This window comes from Sphaerodactylus townsendi, linkage group LG09 (genome assembly GCF_021028975.2).
Source record: "Sphaerodactylus townsendi isolate TG3544 linkage group LG09, MPM_Stown_v2.3, whole genome shotgun sequence".
In the NCBI taxonomy this organism is placed as follows: Eukaryota; Metazoa; Chordata; class Lepidosauria; order Squamata; family Sphaerodactylidae; genus Sphaerodactylus; species Sphaerodactylus townsendi.
In genome coordinates, this window is record NC_059433.1 from 59558630 (window position 1) to 59580768 (window position 22139).

The 22139-nt window shown below is 46.9% G+C and overlaps 1 protein-coding gene across 1 annotated transcript; it reads right to left on the reverse strand.

The window, feature by feature from the left end:
* Window positions 1-3086: 3086 nt before the first annotated feature.
* On the reverse strand, window positions 3087-5288 carry CRH (corticotropin releasing hormone). The gene is made up of 2 exons (XM_048508144.1): window positions 4806-5288; window positions 3087-4240 (listed from the first exon to the last, which is right to left on the reverse strand). Exon 2 carries the CDS (start codon window positions 4222-4224, stop codon window positions 3628-3630), a length of 597 nt encoding a protein of 198 aa, XP_048364101.1. The 5' UTR covers window positions 4225-4240; window positions 4806-5288; the 3' UTR covers window positions 3087-3627.
* Window positions 5289-22139: the final 16851 nt, after the last annotated feature.

Here is a 22139-nt window from a genome sequence, read left to right on the forward strand (position 1 = left end):
AATGCTGCTCATCACCTAACCAAGCTTGGTAGGCTCACTTATAGGATCTGGTGGGTGGGGAAAGGACAGTGCTGGTCTGCCTAGGCAGGTGTGTAAATTGGTTTTGTGCAGTTGACAGGAAAGCTGGAGGTAAAGGGCAACCCTGATTCCTGTAGGGGCTGCCACCATTGCAAAGGACAGGGACTGAATGGCTCCTTTCTTCACACAACCTGAGCTCCCCAAGTTCCAACTCAGGATCTTCTAGCCTTTCATCCAGTCTTGAGACCATGAGGACCGGGGTTCTGTTGCATGTATTGGGGTGGGGGGTGGGGAAGGCATTTGAAGGTAAGCAAAAAAAGAGAGGATGGAATGCAGGAGGAGGGGCCCAATGGTTCCAGCAGTAGCAAACGAAAGCACCCAGATTTATAGCACCTTTCCTCCCCGCTGATTGTGTCCTTTCTCCCCAGGCAAGGTGATCCCATCATTTCAAAACTTTTGTGCTAGACTTTAAAGAATTTAATGCAGAACTGAATACTGTGTGAACAGTTCATTCAGGGCAGCAGTTGTCCTAATGATTCAGCTACACTTTTGATAGCTTCCTGTTTCCCCCACCACCATCACCACCAATCCTTACAGAAGAGGAGTACGGTGAAGAGGATGCTTGCTTATTAAGTGGAGTGAGTGTTGGGACTTTTATGTAGACAACTAGAAACGTTACAGCATTTCTCTGTAAACACAATGAAAAGGTTGTGCTCATGATAGTAGACAGACGAAATCCATTCTTAGCAGCCCAAGTAACCCAGACCAGCCTGAACTTATCAGAGTTCAGAAACCTAGCAGAGTTGGGCTTGGTTAGTATTTGAAGGAGACCATCATGTCTTGGTGGGAGATCACCAAGAAATACTAGAGTCGTTATGCATGGGAAGGCAATGGCAAACCACCTCCATTAGTCTGTTGCCTTGAAAACTCATGAGGTCATCATAAGTCCATTGCAACTTGATGGTTCTAGATTATCGAGCTGGTACAAGGAAATGTGAGACTGGGTTCTCTGACACCATCAAAAATACTTCATTCTTAAAACTTATGCAGTTGGAGATCAGCTGCAAAGGAGTACTGGACACTGAAATTGAATTGTTACATCAATATTGATACTGGCAGGAACATCTGGCCACTCAAGGAAGAGGAAAGCTGTACCTGCAGAAATTCCCTCTTGTATACATACATTCAGAAGCAGAGGCAGAGTGTTGAAGTGGTACATGGTCAGTGTAGGATCTGAGAGATCCAGGTTCAAATCATCACTCTGCCATAGAAGTTCACTGGCGGCCCAAGAGCCAGCCATACTTTCTCAGTCTAACCCACCTTACAGGGTTATTGTTGAGAGGATAAAATGGAGAGGGGGGGAGAGAGTGAAGTTGTAAGCTGCTTTGGGTTCCCACTGAGCAGATAAGAAAATCAGAGTCTTTCTGCTTCAGACCAAGGGCCCATCTCAGCCAATGTTTTTAAGACTCTCTAAATCAGGAGCCCTAGATAGGAGAGCTCTTTGCTCACCGAAAGACAGAGCAAAAAGAGCAAAAGATGCACGTTTGCCTCCAGTAACCATCTGAAAAATCAGGGAGGTGGGTCCATGCAGGGCAGAGCCACCTGAGGTGACACAAAAGGGGAAGGATATCCCTGTCCACACCGTTTCCGCAGCCCCTGGGAAACCGCTCATAATACAGTGGTTACAGGGAGGGGATCCAAAGGGAGAATAAAAGCCTCAGGCTGCCTCGGAGGGAGCACAGAATCCTTCTGCCTCAGCCTTTCTGGGGTGTGTTGAAGCTCCCAGATCTGGACCCCCTGTGTGCATTCCCCTCCTCCTGCTTTCTTCACACAGCCCCCACCCCACCCACCACCCCCGGGGGTTGGTTGGCCAGCTGGGCTCCACAACTGCCATGGGGCGGGGGGGGGGCGGGGAAGAGGGACGTTGCTTGCCATGGCGGTGAGACCCCCACAGCTGGTTCCTGGAATGGAAAGCGGCTGGGCCAAGGAGACCCGAAATCATCCCCCCGACCTTCATGGTTAAACAGAGACATTCACTGGAAATGCTGAAAGAATCCTCGCCTGACGCTGCTCCCAACCCCCCCATGGGAAAGGGGCGCTGGAATGGCCGAGGCTTCAGACAAAAGCTGTGGGTTGGTTTCACCTACGTTGGACCCCCCAGATCTTTACTGGACGAAGAAAGGAAAGGAGCGCTCTCCCCTGCCCTCCCCCAGTATCCTTCACGGATCTTAGCGTTTAAAAATAACTCTTCTTTAAATACAAACTTTTTTTTCTAATCAGTCAACTTCTCTCTTTCGCCCTCTCTTGTTTAACATTTTGTAAGTACGATTTCAGTGAAAAGCACCCAAATGTTGGTTCTGAAGACACAAAAGAAAGGTGGAAACTTATTTTCAAAACTAGTTTTTTAAAAAGTTTAAGGGTGGCTGTAAATTAAGATGCTTCGACGTCGGAAAGAAAATTGAGTGGGGAAAGGGGAGACCTTGCTGTGGGGATGCCAGTCGGCAATCGTGTGTGTTGGGGCGGGGGGTCGATCTGGGATGAGCCTGGTTCATCCCGGCACTTATTGGAAGACTGGCTGCCACAGGTGACTGTTTTGAAACAGTTCTGTTTACATCTTCCCCCACTGCAGCCATGGCGAAAAATATCACCACACCCTTCCCCCAGCATACCTAGAGGTCACTCGCCCACATCTGGAAGCTTTGCCATCAGGTGTGCTAAACTAGTTCCTCCATGGTGACAAAATGCTCTCTGTACATGGCCAAAGGCACCATCGCAATGTCACAAGACCCACGGCTGAGTTCTAGCGCTCAGTTGATTTCCTTTCCGAACAAATCTGGGTTCAAATGTCACCCTGGCACCGCTGTGCCCGCCGCTCCCGAGTCATCGCCATGTTTTGTGTTGCAGGCTGGTTGCGCAGGGACCTCTCGGGCAGGTTTCCTACCCCACCCACCCCCACCCGCGGCTCACGTCGGAGGGTCCCCCTTTCCCCCCGACCCTCAACGCCAGCCCTTTCTGGATCTCGAGACAACCAGCAGGCAAGGAAAGGCTAAGCAGCCAGCGTTCCGTTGCAGCTTTTATTAAAAATATAAATATTAAACATTCTCTTCCACACCCCAACTGACCGAGCGCTGAAAAGATGTTTTATTTGGGGAAATGTTTACAAAGAAGAAAGAAGGCAGAAGAGGAGACGCCAAGTCGCGAACACAGAGAGGCCCCGGCCGGCTCCCCCGCCTCGCCTCGCCCCACCGCGCCCCACCCCGCCAGGCGGGACCCCCCTCCCCCTCTCTCTTTAACCCGCTGCCAGCGGCTGACCCGCCGGAGCCCCCCCCCACCGCCCGAGACGCCCCCCGCCTTGGCCCGGGGAGGCAAAGGAAGGGACGGGACGACGGGGCGCGACAAACTACGGGAGGCGCGGCGGGGAGGGGAGGGCGGCGCGGGGCATGCGAGGGGAGGGCGACGGCCGGGCTGGGGCGGCGGGCGCACCGCGCCGCTCTACCGAGAAAGCGGGGGGGGGGGGGATAAAAAGGACGGGTCGGGACGGCTGCTGTGGGGCCGGGGAGCTGGTCGGAGGGTCTCTTTGGTCGGGGAGGGCGGCGGGGCGGGCGCGCTTCACTTCCCGATGATTTCCATCAGTTTCCTGTTGCTGTGGGCTTGCTGCGCCAGCTGCTCCGCCCGGGCCATCTCCAAGACTTCCCGGAGGAGGTGGAAAGTGAGGTCCAGGGAGATGGGCGGCTCTTCGGAGCGCTTCCCCCGCGGCGGCTCTTCCAGGTGGGCGCCGTCGGCTTCGCCCCCTTCGCCCTCCCAGGGCTCGGCGGGGCCCTCTAGCGAGCGCTCCGGCAGAGGCGACAGGTGCTGCAGCTGTTGCACAGCTGCTCGGAAAAAGTTGCCGGCCGAGGCGGACGCGGCGAGGTGCCGGCTGCTGCTGCTGCTGCCGCCCGAGCCCAAGGAAGCCGAGCCGAGGGGCGAGGAGGAGGAGGAGGCGGCGGCGGCGGCGGGGGTCTTGCGCAGGTTGCCCAAGCGCAGGAAATACTCTTCCCCCATGCGCAGCAACACGGGCAGCGACGGGGGCCGCGCCTGGAGAAGGTCGGGCTGCTGCTGCGGAGCGGGGTCGGCGGCCGGGGCGCCCTTGCTGAGGGCTCGGCACTCATGGCAAGGCGAGAGAGCGACCAGCAGGATCCCCGTCGAGACCAGCAGCTGGATCTTCATCTTTCAGCGGCCAGGTCTGCAAAAGAAAAAGCAACGCTAGTCTGAAGGGAAGGGAGCGGGCATCGAGGAAGAAGAGGAGGCTGCACTGGAGCGGCGAGGGCAGGACGAGGCACAGCGTGATGCCTGCCGCCGGCGCTGTCCTTCGTCCTGAAAGTTGTCTGCGCTGTCTCCACGGCTGCCCACACTCAACACCCAGCCAGAGCCCCACCAACCACCAACCTCTCCCCGGGCTCGCCGATGGGGGGGGGGGGGGGGATTGCGCTTTCTCTTTGGGCTCTCTTGAGTCGAGGCACCGGAAGGGACGGACGTGCTTGAGGGCACCAGGGAAGAGCCCTGTGGCACAGAACCCTTGACACCGCCCCCCCCCCCCAGCGACTGTTAATCCCTGAATAAACGCAACTCAAAGCCCTTCCACAGCCGCTGCCACCCTGGCCCCAAGATGACTTTGTTTCCTCTGTTCAGGCATTACACGTCTACTGCCAGACTCCAGTCACACAGACCTCTACAGCATCTAGCAGAATCTGCTGGAGCGAAGTTTGCAGGGTCTCCTTGAGTGGTTCACAGGGATTTTGTTTTCATACCTTAGAAATGCGGGCGCGGTCAAGTCGGAGGGGTGAAGTCAGTGCTGGCGGACCGGGCTCCCCCTTCCTGTCCGGACGCGCGTCTCCCGGAGCCTCTCCTGCCGCCCGGGTGATCAGAAGGCTCCCCAGTCAGAGTCCCGGCGCGTGATTTTTATAGGTTAGACCCTCTTCTGGAATCACGCAGCCCTTGCCTAATAAGCTGACGCTTCCTTGACAGCTCGCTTGCGTGCCCCGATCCACTGCTGAATAAATCATGGGGGCCGTTGGGGAGCAGCAATGGGCAGCGTCCTGCTATCGCGGCCCAGAATCTCACATCCAATTATATCAACAGATATTTATCGCCTCGTTAGTGACGTCAGCGCAGCCCGCGACGGGAGAGATCAGCAGGACTCTCTTCCCATTGACAAAACTCCTTGAATGAAGATTTCCCGAGTCCGAGGGGGGGGGGGAGCAACTGCAAGAGCCGCCTCTTACTATCAAAGGTCAAGGTGGTTCCAAACTTTCCACTCGGGTCTCAGAGGAGAAATGTGCCTGTCACTGACCGGCCAGGGTGGTCGGGGGTCGTCTAAGACAGAGCGCCCTGTCTGCACCGGACCCCTCAGCCATTCCGGTCTGCACAGCAGCCCCTTCCTCCACTTCCGCTTGGCAGGCCAGAATACACAAGCAGCAGCTTCTATTTAAGGCTGCGGGGAAGCATCCCTTAGAGAGACGCGCTGGCAAAGTCTCTTCCTCTTCACCCGGAGCAGCGGGAGGCAGGCGAAAGCGCAAAGCTCCGCCAGGTGGCTGGGTGCAAACGGGCCCGGGCGAGACCCCCTCCTCCCTCCAGCTGTCCCAGGCGGAGGGGGGAGGGGGGCAGCTGCCCAGAACAACTTTGCTGGAAATTTCCAGCAAGGTGGGAAGATCCTAGACTCCTTTGCTGCCCCTTGATGCCAGCAAGGCTTTCTTGTATCTAGGTAAGACAGTGATCTGCACGGAGAGGAAAGGGGCGGGTTAAGCGGTGGGAAAACCTCACCGGTGGGGGATCCTGCCTTAGGGTGCCGTCGGGCTTGTTAGCCTCTAGAATCGCTTCCAGAATCGAGACTCCGCACCCCGCACGTCCACTTTGGTCCTTTCCCCGCGGTTTCCCACATTCGCTGGGGCTGCCTCCGAGAGGCGTTTGAAGTGAAAGAAGCCCCATCGCTCTCTGGCGGGGAAGAAGTTCTCGAGGTTGACCCATAGACTTCCTTCTGGCTCATATCGAGACCTGTTTTACACCGAGTATCAAAGGTAATCCTTGTTTCCTAACGGATGCCAATGGAAACGAAGGCGGGGGCTGGGGGGGGGGTCCAAAATGACCCAGTGGAAGGCGAATAGAGAAGAGTTTGTAGAGTTTGGATTTATACCACGCTTTTCTCTCCTGTAAGGAGTCTCAAAGCGGGTTGCAAACTCCTTCCCTTCCTCTGCCCACAACAGACACCTTGTGAGGGAGATGAGGCTGAGAGAGTTCTCCGAGAACTGTGACTAGCCCAAGATCACTCAGTAGGCTTCATGTGTAGGAGCGGGGAAAGCGCTCCACTTGCTCCCGGCCCACCTTTCCTGACTGACATGGCCCGAGTCAAAGGGAACAGCCAGGCCTCTTGGAATACTTACGTCGACCAAACTAGGCGCTGGTATAACTGGTGTGCAAACGTGAGCACCGGGCAACATCTCAGAAAGAAAGAAAGAAAGAAAGAAAGAAAGAAAGAAAGAAAGAAAGAAACATCTCAGACAGCCCGGAAACCACACAGCACCCATCTCAGAAAGAGTTTGGTTTAAAGCCCCGTCTGGAGAGCTAAATGTGATAGAAAGTTGGGAAGAAGGTTTCAGCCCCTGTGACCGGGCTGACTCCCATTGAATAGATTTAGGTGCAGAGAATGTGGCCCTTAGGAAAAAGTCGGACCCGCAGCAGGCTGTCCCAAGCACGTTTTCCTGGGAATAAACCCTACTGAATAAACCTGGCCGGGATTCGGAACAAGAAAAGGAGAGGTCTAGGGAGACTGCGCGGAGAGTTCCGCAGGCGCGCAGGAGTTAAAAACACCTGCCAGCGCACAGGGCTGTTTGTGGCCCCGCCCGTCGGAAGCGCCTGCCGTCCCTCGGGCTCAGCGGAGCGCTGCGGGACAGAAGATAAAGCCCCCCTGAGGTTTGCCCGATTTTTCTGCAGGGCAGGAGGGAAGGCGCCGAAGGGGAAAGCTTTCCTCTGAATAAGCGAACTTGCAACGCGATCCTATGTGGAGTTCCTTCAGTCGAAACCCATTGGCTTAGGAGTAAGTCTGCATCTGATGTCCCAGATGGACCACTGCAAGTGGTGGGGGGGCAGAGGGAACTAGGAGCAGGCCAAACCAGGCACCAGTAGCTCTGCCAATGCTGCAGGGACCTTTCCTTTCAGGACTGGCCAGCAGCAGCCACAAGGGTGTCCACTCATTGATGGCCTCCTCCTGCATTGCCACCAACTGGCTGCCAACCATCCATGGTGCTGCTGGCCAGGCCTAAGCTTGGAGCACAGCAAGGGCCACAGCCTGGCTTGCCAACCCCTGAGCATGACCCGGGAATATTTTAAAGAAGGTGCTTAGAATGAGTTACCTTAGAATGAGTTACCTTAGTATTTCTTTTGAATAGACAGAATAACATAGTCAGTGCCAAAGGTTGCTGACAAGCTTTAGTTATAGGAGGAATCAAGCCAATAATGATGAATGGAAATACTATTACAGGATTGTCCAAAATATGTTGCAGCCATCATTTTCTCCCAGAAGCTTGAACCTACAAGGAAGGCTGTTGAGCTGGAGTCAGTTTTTAAGAGAGGGGAAATGGTCTAAACTGCCACCATTGCTCTGATACGTATTTATTTTGTCCAACCATTGCTGCTAGTCATAGAGGTTGTTGTCCACCCCCCCACGAATTTGAAATGCTACAAAGCCTATCAAGCAGAAGGGACTGCAGGGTGTTTATTTGTAACCCAGATACTACCACCAACACCCTGTACCTGAAACTAGTCTTAAAAGATTGCCTACTAAATAAATTCGCAACAAACAGTAATGAAGTAAGCCAGGCTGGTAGTCATGGTAATAGCCTTCAGGTCCCTTTTTGTATCTATCAGCATCATAACATGGAAAGCCACATCCAGAATGGAACTCTTAAATGATAGTAATGTTATCTAGATTCTGTGCTCAGATACTCTCTTTCCAGAGCTGAATGGCAAAACTGTGGAGCTGGGGTTTCCCACAGGCCATCGTAACTTGTTGGTTCTTCGATCCACTTGGTTTTGCTGATTTCTGAAGGTGGAGTGCTGCATGGGGAATGATGGCATCAGTTTCCAGTAGCAAAGGTAGAACTACTAAAAATAGATTGGGGGTATTTCTTTACTAATCCCCTAAAGCCAATAGCTGTTTTGTTGTATTTTAAACATAGGAAAACCACCCTGCGCTAAGAGGACAGTGGGGTACAAATAAAATGCATCAGGAGATACATTCATACATATATGGGCATCATTAGTCATGAATATTATTTCATTTCTTCCTTTGTTCAGTACAATTTTTAAAAATTCATCTTTTAAAAAAAAACAGGTAAAGAATGCTTGCATATCTGTGTATACACATGCAGTGTTTGTCTTGTAGCTCTTTACAAAGAAATAAATAGTTGATGGCTATCTGATCCTGCAGAGCAATCTCCTACTATTTCAGCAATACTTCCTTATTTAAAAATATATACTTGGGGAATTCAAGGTTACAGTTCAGCCCTACACAATTATTCCAGTCAAAGCCCACAATGGCAACTCTGTGCAGGGCAGTACTATTAACTATGTTTCAGCAGAACTACTTTAAGGTTATACTTAGGAGCAGCAGTGGCATAGTAGTTAAGAGCAGGTGCACTCTGATATGGGGAACCCGGTTTGATTCCCTGCTCTTCCACTTGAGCTGTGGAGGCTTATCTGGGGAACTAAGATTAGCCTGTGCACTCTAATACATGCCAGCTGGGTGACCTTGGGCTAGTCACGGCTTTTCGGAGCTGTTTCAGCCCCACCCACCTCACAGGGTGTTTGTTGTGAGGGGGGAAGGGCAAGGAGATTGTAAGCCCCTTTGCGCCTCCTACGGGAGAGAAAGGCGGGATATAAATCCAAACTCTTCTTCTTCTACTTTTTTTTCCTCAATGGGACTTGAGGAAGTTGGTCCCTAAGTAGAGTTATACGCTTTTAAGTCAATTGAAGTAAATGCTGTAGAGTGTTTAATGTGGAGGGGACATTTTTAAACTGGCCACTTCCCTTTCTCATTCTCCAAAACACTTCCCCCAGAAATATGATATACTCTAGGAGGAAAAATGACAAGGGGTTGATATCCTCAGCTTCACCCATTCATTCGCTCATTTGAAACAAGACAAACAACTGCTGTTAGGGAAAACAATTTAGTCCTAGCAGAGAGGCTCTCTCTTTCCTGCAGCGTGCTTGTAACATTATCAAGTGGTACCATCTTGATCAGTGCAAGTGCTCTGATAGCGCGGAGGAAAAGGTATTTCCTGAAGCTCTGCAGAAATTATTGCCTGAAGGTAGCCAGTTCGTCAGTCAAATGCAATACTGAAGAGCGGGATTTTTTTCAGATGAATTTTCATCAATCTATATATTTTAGGGCTTTCAAAAAGAAAACACTGTCATTTTATGCTGTCCGAGGGTGGGGGGTGGGGGAAGTCACACAGTCTTCTAGAGCTCTGACTCAGAGTATCAATATATGGTTAAAGTAGGAAAAAATCTTATTAAGTTATCTAATTTTAGTTCCTCTCCTTGCCGGTTCAGTCTTGTCATAAACACAGACACATTCAGGAACTATAAAAATAGACATGGACCTGGATATCTTTGTATTGGTTTCATTCATGGTCTGACCCTTTTGAAACTGATTTACGATTTCACTGGAGGTGGATTTGACCCCAACAGTTTTGAAAGCTGGAAGAAATCAAGCAGACTGGCAACTGATGAAACTTTAGCTTCTTCACTTGCAAAAAATTTACTCCACAAATGAGTAAATGATTTCCCCAAAAATAATTTGTCAATGAGCTGCTTAGCAGTAAGTGAATTTGGAACGGCATCATTTTTATTACAGAACAGAATAAAATTTGCCATAAACAATAGTAAATCAACAACAATGATAAAAAATATATAACAGAATGGTACAACCATCAAAGCTGCAATACTATTCAAACATATTCCAGAGTAATTCCTACTGAGCGCTGTAGGATCTACTCAAAATATAAGAGGGGCTTTGCTGGAACAAGCCAGTGGTCCAGCATCTTTTCTCAAACTGCAGCCAACCAGTTGCCCTGAAAAGCCAACGAAGAAGCCAAGGGCTCTTGTTTTTCCTCCTAACAGTGCAGCAGCGAAGCTCCCAGGGGACCGGGGGTGCGCAACACACCGGGCGCACGAATTTGGGTCATGTGGGGGGCGCAAAATCCCCCCAGCCCCTCCCCCTTTCTCCCCCCCCCCCCCCCCCCCCCCCATTGCACACACATATATTTTAGGGAAAATTTGGAGAACAGGCCTTCCTGTTCTGGTGGGTCTCCTGGGAAATGTAGTTCCCACCAGAACAGGAAGGCCTGTTCTGCAGCCTGTTCAGTTTTCTAAAGTAAGTGTGGGGGGGTGCAGCGGGGGGGGGGCGGCATGATTCCCCCCCCACAGCACCCCCCCACACACACACACACACACACTTACTTTAGGAAACCGAGCAGGCTGGAGAACAGGCCTTCCTGTTCTGGTGGGAACTACATTTCCCAGGATCTCCTGGGAAATGTAGTTCCCAACAGAACAGGAAGACATGTTCTCCAGCCTACTCAGTTTTCTAAAGGGAGTGGGAGTGGGAGTGGGAGTGGGAGTGGGGGGCGCCCCCGTGGTGGGGGGGCGAAAAAGCCAGAATGTGCACCGGGCGCACACTGGCCCAGCTACACCTCTGTAACAGTAGTATTCAGAGATTTACTGCCTCTGGATGTGGAGGTTCCCTTTACACATAATGGCTAGTAGCTACTGATGGACTTATTCTCCATAAGTCTGTCTAATCCCCCTTTAAATCCATCTGGGCTCGTGGCAATTGTTACTTCCACTGGCAGAGGTATAAGTCCCCATTCTGCCATGGAAACTTGTCAGGTGACCTTGGGCCACTTACACACTCTCGGCCTCAGCGCTGGTAAGTATTTGGCTGGAAGATCTCCAAAGAATACCAGGGGTGCAAAGTGGAGGCAGGCAATGGCAAACCACCTCTTAACATCTCTTGCCTTGAAAACCCTTTGGGGCAACCATAAGTCAGCTGTGACTTGACAACAACAAAAAGAAAAAAGGTACCTCCTTTTCTCTGTCCTGATCTACTGCTCATCAATGTCATTGGGTGCCCCAAGTTTTAGTATGATGGGAAAGGGAGAAAAAGTTATTTCTAGTCACCTCGTGCATAATTGTATGTCTCTATCATGTCCTCTTCCGACTTATCCTTTCTGTAAATGGAAAAAAATCTCAGTTTTTAAGTTTTCTATATCAAAACGGTGCTGCAACCTTTTATCATCTTGGTTACCTCTTCTGCATTTTTGATAGACTTACAAAAAATGGGAGTCACAGTATCCAGAACTGTGCACAGTGTTGCAAATGACACTACACTACAGATTTCACTTCCAAGCAAACATTGATGTGCAGCACATGTCTTTAAATCACAGCAACGTTTACCCAGTCATTTCATATAGCTTATTATATTTATCATCAACCCATTTTTCAGGATTGCCTTGAAGTCAAGCATGCACAGTTTAACCAATATATAGAATATGTTCATGAATTATATTCATGGGTAAGATTCATAAATTTCAAATCCCACCCATTTCAATGGGAAAATTAAGCAAGTATAATCAATGGTTATTAGAAGCACACAACCAGTTTACTGATGTTGTAAAGTTCAAAAATAATAGATGTGTAATGGAAATGAACAATATATTATTTCAGATTATCTACCACTTTTGTATCTGAGTTAGTATTGATCAAACTAGACAGAGAAGGCCAGTAAGACACATTTGTGCATAGTCAGAAATTAATTACTTCACCCCTTATTTCACACTTTCCCAATCTTGTTGGGCCGGTAGGCAGATTTTGTATTTTGAAAATCCAACACAAAACTTCCACCATAGGGAAGGAGATGCGGCCAACCACAAAATGCCTGCCATGGAATCTGAGGCCAATGACGAAATCTTGGGAGGTTCCCAGTCAAATGTGGTCCTATGATAGAGGACAAATGGGTGTTCCCTATAGACCACCGTGCATACAAATTTGCTTGGCTATGTGACATTGTTGGGCCATGGCATCATGAAAGTGACTTTATGATCCTTGACTAACTGCATTCATATAGTCACCAGGAAGAAGCATTGGTTTTTAGAAAATATTGTTATAAGAGTTGCTGACTGAGTAGTAAATAAGCCTAGAGATTGGGGGTGGGGGGGGGCGGGGGTAGGGTATATTTCCTTTCCCAATAAATGCCACATACATTCTGGACAGTAAGCATACTCTAACACTTTTATTTTCAAATCTTATTATACAACTGAGCAGTGTGTTCCCGAAGACAAACCAGTAAAAGCAAGGTGAATTGTATTGTGAAGTGTGAAGTGTATTCCTCGGCCATAGAGGAATAAGGACTACACCTCTCGGCAGCGCTTGCTGTAGGACCCATACTCCCCTCCCCCGCATGATGTGCTTTTCTCTACCAGAGCTTAGGTCTCTGAGGTGAACTTTGAAGAACTTCCTGCCTGGGACCATGGGACAAACTGTCAAACCACAACCCATTTGCAAAGTTAGGGGAACCTGTGAGTGTGTGTGGGCGGGGGGGGGTTGTAAGTAAGATTTTCAGAATTAAATTAGGCTAGTTTTTTTGTTAGCTGTGGTAAATTTCAGGGCCATGTGGGAAGGAAAGGAAGGAGGGGTTGGCCACCTCGGTGGGTGCCATTAATCCACGGTTTTCTACGCCCCGTTGCAATTGTTCATACAATGGGCTTTACAGCTAATTAATGAGAACTGACAATAAATATAGCAGTAAATATATCAGGATTGCTGTGGAGGTCAGACCAACTGTCAGTGTAGATCAGTAACCAATGCCTAGACGATGAGCCTCACAGAATGAGACCTAATGCTCATATCCAAAGCTTGTTGTTAACTGTTAGCATCTAGCAGACACAGCTGTGCTAGTTTACCTCTGAAATTTCATGTTATAATTTTTTGCGACCACAGCAAATGGCCACTTGTCTCCCACCTACGTACCTGACCTGTTTTTAAAGCTGTCATTCATAGCTTCCACATATTATGTACAATGTGACGAAATACTTCCTTGCTTGTCCTAAACAGTGCTCCTCTAAGCAAAACTAAATATACCAAAGCTTTTTGGCCTTTTCCCCCAACAGCTCCTAACTGAAGAAACAAGAACTGCCCTTTACATTTATTTCATAAGGTTTAGCCTGTACCATAGTTGGAAACTTCAGTAATGAGTAAGAGTAATGAGTAAGCAGTCTTTAGAAACTTTTAGTTGTTGTTAATTATATTTGCACTAGTGAGCTTACAGTCATTGGTCACTTCTGAGGGCTCCATCAAACAAACCTCTTTTGGGAACACTGGAGCGATCAGTATTCTTGAGGTGTTTTAGAACAAGAAAGAGCTGGGTGTGAACTGCCCCAGAGCATTTAGGACAAAACGTAGCCCTGTGAATCAGCATCACCTTGATGTTGCTCTAATGGATTAATGTTTTAACACTGAAAAAGCAGTAAGGCAAGGCAGCATTTATTCCAAGCATGTTCAGCATCTAAGAAGACGACAGCTGGAAAATTGGGAAACTCTGGGCCAGAAATAAACAGCTGGGTAAATCAGTAAGAGTCTCCTCCCAGAGCTATTACTAAATCTATAACATGGCATGGCAAGGTTAGGTTCTCCTTAATCATAAACAGGAGTGGGAACAAAGAATCAGCTGCAGAGGATTTCTATGCTGTTCTCTATTGCACAATTCCCATAATCTGACATTTGAATCTAATAGTTATATTTTATTCCTTCAGTAACATACAGTTTCATCTTAAAAGTGGAATGCAACAACTTACTTGTAACGTACCTATACAAGGGTGGGTATCCCTTGACAAAGGGTCATCTCATCTGACTTGAAACATACAGGGAACATTATAAATTGTGAAAGGCCAAAAGAACAAAGGCATTGTCTACTACTTATCTGAACAAAATAGAAAACCAACAGCACCTTAAATATTAACAGCATTTGTTGCAGTATGAACTTTCCCAAGACAGTTCACCACTTCATGTATAGTCAGAAGAAATAGGCCCTTTTCCCTTCCCACTTTACTTGAAGAAGTGAGCTCTCTCTTACTAGATCAGGGGTAGGGAACCTGCGGCTCTCCAGATGTTCAGGAACTACAATTCCCATCAGCCTCTGTCAGCATGGCCAATTGGCCATGCTGGTAGGGGCTGATGGGAATTGTAGTTCCTGAACATCTGGAGAGCCGCAGGTTCCCTACCCCTGTACTAGATCTTTCTAGAATACATGTTGTTAGTCTTTAAGGTGGTTCTGGACTTCTGTTTTGTTTTCATACTACAGACTGAGGGTCAAACTAGACATGATAGAGTCAGTCTATGGGTCACCACCATTTTAAGTGATTTAAAATGCCACAAAACCCCAGTCCTGATGGACCGTGTAGTACAGTGGGATGAGAGACATTGATGTTTCCCCCCTTTCCCTTCCTTTTTAATGGTCAAAACAATTGTTTGGAGTGGGGTGACCATTCCAGCACTTGAAAAGGCACAGGGGAAATAAGAGTGCCTCAGGCCACCAAGCTGCAGGCCGGATCAGAATCAAGCCCTCACAGCATTTTTAAAGGGCTTTAAAATGGTGCAGGCATTCACTGTTCATAGATGCTGTCATATCTAGTTTGTTCCTAAAATGGCTACCCCACTAGAACCTACCAAAAAGTGAAGCAGCGAAAAAGAAAAGAAACTACCTACTACCAATGCAAAATATATAAAGATCTATTTTGAAAAATGTATACAATTAAATAGAAAAATGTGTACAGTGAAACAGAATAAATGTACATATGGAACAAGAATACCCAACAGTTACTCACGAGCAAACATGAATAAGAAGATTTCACAAAAGGAACTGGGTACCATCATTGTGCAGTCAGCCACTAATCAAAAAGTTGAAAGCTTAAGTACACTTTTGAAGGTTGTTAGATGGTAAAATTAAGCAACAAGCTTAAAATTAAGCAAAGTAGCACCCCCTAATTGTCTGTCTACCTCCTGTAGACAGTGTTCTGAATCATCTGTACTTAGATCATCCAAAATTTGGAGTGTGAAATTTTGCATGTGAAATGTCATGATCAAGGTATAAATTGTGTCTCTAATCTCTCAATATTCCTAAGAACAACATTTTCAAAGGCCAGAATATTATGATTGGTGGTAAAAGAATTATAATTAGACCAAGGACACAAAAAAGTATCACTGGACTGAGTATCCCCAAACAACTCCCGTAATTTGATCAAGCAGACCAAATTGAAGCTGTACGCTCCTGAAAGAGTGATATTTTGCAGTCAAAACCAAACCTAAGCCCTGATTAAATATTGCAGTCCTATTCTTAGTGATATCAGGTGTGGGAAAACATCTAATATAATGAATTGAGAATATGAGGTAGGTTGCTGTATATGTTACTAGCAGGGTACCCGCACTTCGCTATGGGGAGTGGGAAAAACGGAACGCAGAAATGCAAACACTCCACCCATAAGAAATGCAAAGAACTCCACCCATAAGACGGTTGTGGCCAGTAATATCTTGGAGCGTCCTATTTAGGACCTCGAAACCTGATGTGTGAGCCATGGTGCAGTCATGGTGCTGGGGTCCCGCCATGAGGCTTCCTATCCTGTGATCACAGCGTCTGTATGAAGCTGTTGAGTCATCCTGTAGCGGGTGCAGCAGAAGGAACGGGTTGCTATACGTTGAGGAGCGTGGTGTTGGATAGTAGGGCACCCGTGGTTTAGGAAGGTACACTGTTGGTGGAAGTGCGTGGCGTCTCCTGTGAACTTCTTGGTGGGTGACAGCGTCCAGCATACTTCTCTACAGGGTGGTGGTGAACTGAGGGCTGCCATGCAGAATCTTCCCTCACAGCCTACCTGTGGAGTGACGATTTCCGCGGGTGGGTTTTGCATATGTTGCAGCAGCTTCCTGGCGCTGTCTGTGTGTAATGCAATGGGTAAGTTGATGTGTGTATGTAAGGCATGTTCTCCCTTTAGTGGTTTCAGCGGAAGGAACAGGTTCCTGGGTGCTGAGGAGCGTGGTGTTAGACAGGGCCCCTGTGATTCGCAACGTGTTGGTGATCACAGTGTCTGTATGAATCTGTTGAGTCACCCTGTAGCAGTTGCAGAAGAAGGAACAGGTTGCTGTGCGTGGAGGAGCGTCGTGTTGGACAGCAGGGCACCCATGGTTCGCTATGTGTTGGTGAGAGTGATGTCTATATGAATGTCAGGGTGACAGGCAGCATACTTCTTTGCAGTGTGTTTGTGAACTGAGGGGTGACATGCAGCATGTTTCCTCACAGCTGCGCCTGTGGTGTGGCGTGGGTAGAGGTTTTGCATGGTTTGTGGCAGCAACTTTCTCTAGCACTGTCTGGTGTACACAATGCAATCTGTAAGTTGTTGTGTGTATGTAAGTGCATCCAGCACCAGTGGATCAAGCTTATGCTCTTTCGTTGTTTGGTGGGCAAGTACACCACAGTTTGTCGGGATTTGGATAGGGTGGAGTTAGGAGCAGCAACGCTGGCTTGACACTGAAAAAAAGTCCTGTGACATTACGAAGCTGTATATGTAAACGCCGGGAATACCAAATCACACTGTTAGAGTGAGTGACTCTATCAAAGGAACTGGGGAAACTGTTCCATTAGTGGGTATTCTCAGTGGGTTGTTCCATTCTCTTTACCAGCGGGGGAGGCAGGAGGGAGAACCCTGGAAGGGACCCTTTCTCTCCAGGGAAATAATTCTGATTACCCCTCTGGATTACTTCCTCATAGGCAGGCTTTTCTTTGCAGTTGGCCAGTTGGATCCCTCGGTGTCCACTTGGATGCTGCAAATCTAACGGATTTATAGTTTTTGTAATTGAGTAGAGATAAAATCCTCTCCTTTTAAAAAAATTCTGGGGAGTCTGTTCTATGTCCTCTGTGAATGGATCGCTCTTCATCTGAAAATTGAGTTTCCTCCTGTAAGCATTCACCCTCACTTAGAGTCCTCTATACCCAAGGGACTGTGTTGAGAGAAGCTAAAATGGTCCAGGGATCTAATGGAACAGCTCCTTTCTTTGCTGGCTGTTGTGGCCATTGTCTGAGTATTTCTCTGGGAAGGCTGGGAAGTGCTCCAACTGGCTTTCCACCCATGGAGAATGCTCTGAACCCCAAGAGTGATGGGCAGAGAGATAGAATAGGAAAAACCAGAAGAAAATAGCTAATAACTCAAGTTGACTTCAATATTTTTGGAAATTCTTTCTTATTAAGCGCCTTGAGCACATGAGGAACTGGCGTGCCAAATTTCAAGTGCATAGGTTTGGCGGTTTCTGAGTTCCATTGGCGAGTGGGTCAGTGAGTGGAATTTGCTTATATATATATAGATCAGGGGTAGGGAACCTGCGGCTCTCCAGATGTTCAGGAACTACAATTCCCATCAGCCTCTGTCAGCATGGCCAATTGGCCATGCTGGTAGGGGCTGATGGGAATTGAAGTTCCTGAACATCTGGAGAGCCACAGGTTCTCTACCCCTGATATAGATAAAGGAAGAGAGGGGAATATGAATTGGGTCTGTGATTAGCAGCAGCAGCTCCATGTTTTTTGTCAAGTCTAGTTCCACCACAAAGCTACAAAAGAACATCTGAACTATGAATTCTTCAGCATTGATCCTAACCTCCCTTTCAGTTTATGCTAAGCACTTGAGTTTGCAGAAGGGACAAGATTTTTCTATCTCCCTTCTCACTGCAGAACTCATGCATACTTCAGTCTCTATGATATTCCTAGCAGCATACTGACCCACAGAGACAACATTTTAGTGGTTATAAAAAACTGCAGTGAGAGGGCAGTGACAAAAAAAAGTTGTGATTTACACAGCACAGCCCAACTTACGCCACCCAGGATCCAAGCCTATCTGTTACTTCTTGAATGGTTAGGCAATCAACTATATATAGCATTGTATCTGTCCTACTTAAAGTTATGACTAATACTAAACAATTAGAGATTCAGATATCTGAGTACTTAAAGAAGCCAATGACTCTCATGTATCATTTATTTTTCACTACCAGTGCAAAGGAACTGAAGAATCTAAGGATTTTTGTGCGCATGTGGTCCCCTTCTTATTGAACATACATTTCCTTCAGGTTTGATTCTTGGTTGTGCTCATGTTTTCCACTCTCCAGCAGTCACCCCATCTTCAGATCAGAAAATCCTCATAGTTTTCAAAAGCTCTGAAAGTTCAACTTTTTCTCTCCTTTCATAGGGAAAGTGAAGGAGATCAGCATATATTAGGTTTTCCTTGGATTTTCTTGCTCCTTCCCACCTTCCCCAGGTGATACCAAAGCAATTCCACCCACTCTTCAGGCCACCATTTCAGAATGATCAGAAGGGCTTTCTTTCTTTCTTTCTTTTTAATTTTAACACTGAAGGTCTATTGCTGGAGTGAAATTGATGTGGTCTAGCAAAGTAAGGCTAGACTAAAGTCAGCAATAACACACACACACACACACACACACACACACACACACACACACACACACAAGGTGGCAAGCAACCTTCCCAAATGGAGGTTGCATGGAAACAGCAAGGAGGCAGCAAGTGGGAAAAATGACGGATTGGATTGGATTGGCTAGAGACACTTTGAAGGAGGAGAATCCCTGTGTAAACAAAAAACCTTGGGAAAACCCCACTGCAAAGCAAACACCCCCAAGGTAAGTAGTGAACAAATAGCCTTCAAGCTATTTCAGCTCCCAGGACACTTCTCAATAGGGTAGATGGCTGAAAGTCAAGCCTCTTGAGAGTCATCTCAAAGATCAATGAAAAGAAATGTAGCTTCTGATCATTGTCGTGTATACAAAGATCCATTTCACATTGCTCTTTATTTGCTGTAAGAACATGTCAGGTTATAAACACAGCTCTTCTTCTGTTTTGTACTCTTCTAGGCATAATCTTGCTTAGACTGAGAAGCCTAGGACTAATTCAGACATGCACCCATTCATAGGCTCACACCTGCAGCTAAAGTTCATAAAATTAATTCATCAGTTAAAATCCATGAGGTTTTGGCTCGTGTTTTGCTGCTCATCTGAATAAAGATGCAAAGCAGACTCCCACAAAAAAATTCTCAGCTTCAGAAAGTGTTGCAGTTCACACACATTATTTATATACCAGTTCCTTTGTGGGTTCCTACAAACCTGATATGTGCTATCCTTTCCATAGAAATATGACTTCAGCATCTCTTGCAGATGAGTTATACATGCACAAGTGCACTGGCATATGTACACACCACAAGGTATCTGTTGTGGGGAGAGGAAGGGAAAGGAGTTTGTAAGCTGCCTTGAGTCTCATTGCAGGAGACCGGGGGGCGGGGGGGGGGGGGATAAATCCAAACTCTTCTTCTTCTATTTCATATCTGACTTCCTTTATGCCCAATTCATAGTTGGGTGTATAGTTTTTCAGTCCTGTTGAGGATGTGGCTCTTGATACAGAAGCATCTTTTATTCGGAAGACATATAATATGTTCCCAGGAAAGATGATCATCTTGATAGCTATTTCTGTGCATACTCTTGGCCAATGATTGCCCATCTTCTATTTATTTAGTATATTTACAAAACATATACCCCACCTTTCTTCCCTCATTAGAGCCACCAAGGTGGCTAACAGGTCAAAAATATACATAACAAAAACATGTCTTAAAATGAAACTAATAAAACCAAACAAAAGCACATAATTAAAACAATCAAAACCAACACATGCAGAAACATAAAAGCAGTAAACATTAAAGCCAGGGCAGGATGGAAGGATTGCTGAGATGAATGCCAGATGAAACAAATATGTTTTTACCTGGCAGAAGATGGCCACATAAGATGACAGGCAAGAATTTCTGGTGAGAGAGTTTCAACGTTTTGGTTCCATGACCAAGAAGGTCCTCTTCTAGGTTGCCACCTGATAAATTTCAGGAGCAAACCCTTGCAAGATGACTGTAGTGATCAGATACATTCATAAGCAAGCAGGCAATCCTTCAGATACGCTGGTCCCAAGCCAAAATCGCCATCTTGAATTGTGCCCTGAAACAGATTGGGAGCCAATGTAGGTAGATCAACACTGGATTATGACCCGCTCCGATCAATATCCTGGTAGCAGCATTCTGCACTAATTGAACACTCTGAACACTTTTCAAGGAACACAGAATCCATTGCATTAATCTAATCTAGATGTAACTGGGGGATGTAAACAGTGGTCAGATTTTTTCTGCTCAGAAAAAAAACCCACAGCTGGCTAACAAGTCTTTTCTTGACAGGACTCATCAAGGCACTGGTTCTCCAGACAGGTTTTGGTAGTTGAAGTTAAGCCAGTATTGTAAGAGATCATCAAAGATACTTTAATCCTGTTGGCATTTTGTACATATTTTACTTTAGATCCAGTGATAAAAGTGACTTTTGTGACCGCCTTAAATGGAATGGCAGTAAGGAGCAGCCATTTTTGTCTTGCCCACTTCTCCAAGAATCTCTCTTCAACTGCTGTAACTGCTAATCCAGTGATTTCTCTCCACTACAAGACTGCATCCCCACAGAAATCACTTGCATTTGAGTTCTATTCTATATTCATTTCGAGAGACATTTGTCTGTTGAAGACTGATAGCATTTCAACCACATGTGCCCCTTGCCTTACCTTGCCTTCCCAAAGGGCTAGAGAACCCTCTTGTGCTGATTTAAATGCCTTATTAGCAAGACTTCATTAGAAACTACGTCACAGAATGTGTCAAGCTGCTCTACTCTTTCTTGCCAAAAAGTACAGACTTTTAAGCTGTGCATTTCTTATCGTCAACTTTCCAATCTGTTTTTGGAATCTCAATCAGTTCTTTAAGGAATGCAAATGTAACTTCTCCCTTTCGTCCTGCATCTAGCTACTGAGAAATGCAGTGGCTTAATCTTTGCCTGCTCATGCATGCATTGTAACAATAATCAGCATTAGGAAGGCCATATACTGTATAGTATATTGTCAGGATACACAGTCCTTCGGCAGACTGCTCAGTCTTCACTTGTCTGATCAACCAGACACTTTGTAGGGAGGGGGGCTGATGGGGCACAAAGGTTGATGGGCTGAATGGGACCAGGTGGCATTGGAAAGCCCACCAAGAACAGCAAGAAGACAATGTATGGATACTTGCTGGCCAAAATGATGGGTGTGTGAGGAAGCCAATCAACATGAGTGACCCACCCCAAGTAATGTTTATGGGGTAAAATCTCACCTGTTCAAACTGCCTCAGGCTATCACCTTCCACAATTTGAACCAGGAGCTTTGAATATGCTATATCAGAGCATTTTTCACCATATTACGTCTTTCCCTGTTCTGTACTCTACTCTATATGGCTGCTAAGGAAAGGATGCTAAGGCTATTGGGAAATGCCTACTGCCCAATACTGTATTTTGTCTGTCTGTCTGTCTGTCTGTCTGTCTATCTATTACTTACTTTCTTGCTGAGAATCAAAGAAGATTATAGAAAAAATGTTCATATAGCATGATATCCAGTGAACAATGCAATAGTGCAGAATTTAAAGACAATACGAAAAACTAACTTCATATGGCAAGCTGTAGAATAATCAATGTGGTAAGTGGAAAATGTGGTAAGGACAAATTAATAGAACCAAGGTAATACCTAGATCATTTCAGCATACAATCTTATTCCATTGCAAAGGGGCCCTCATGGTCTATTTCAGGGGTCTGCAACCTGCGACTCTCCAGATGTTTATGGACTTGCTGGTAGGGGCTGATGGGAATTGTAGTCCATGAACATCTGGAGAACCGCAGGTTGCAGACCCCTGGCCTATTTCATTTTGCTATAGTTCAAAGTCTTCATCAACATGCCCTCCTGAACATTTGGTATGCACATTCTGCAAAACAGCAAAATTACGTAGCCTTCTTAACCTCCTCAGGTGGACCCTTCCTGAAGGTGACAGCCAAGACAGAAAATGGCTGTGAACTGGCAATTGCCAGTTGTAACCACTTGTAGAAGACTTTGCTCAAATTAACAATGTGTAGCAGCAGATCATAGCAGGAAAGGTGCTCATGCA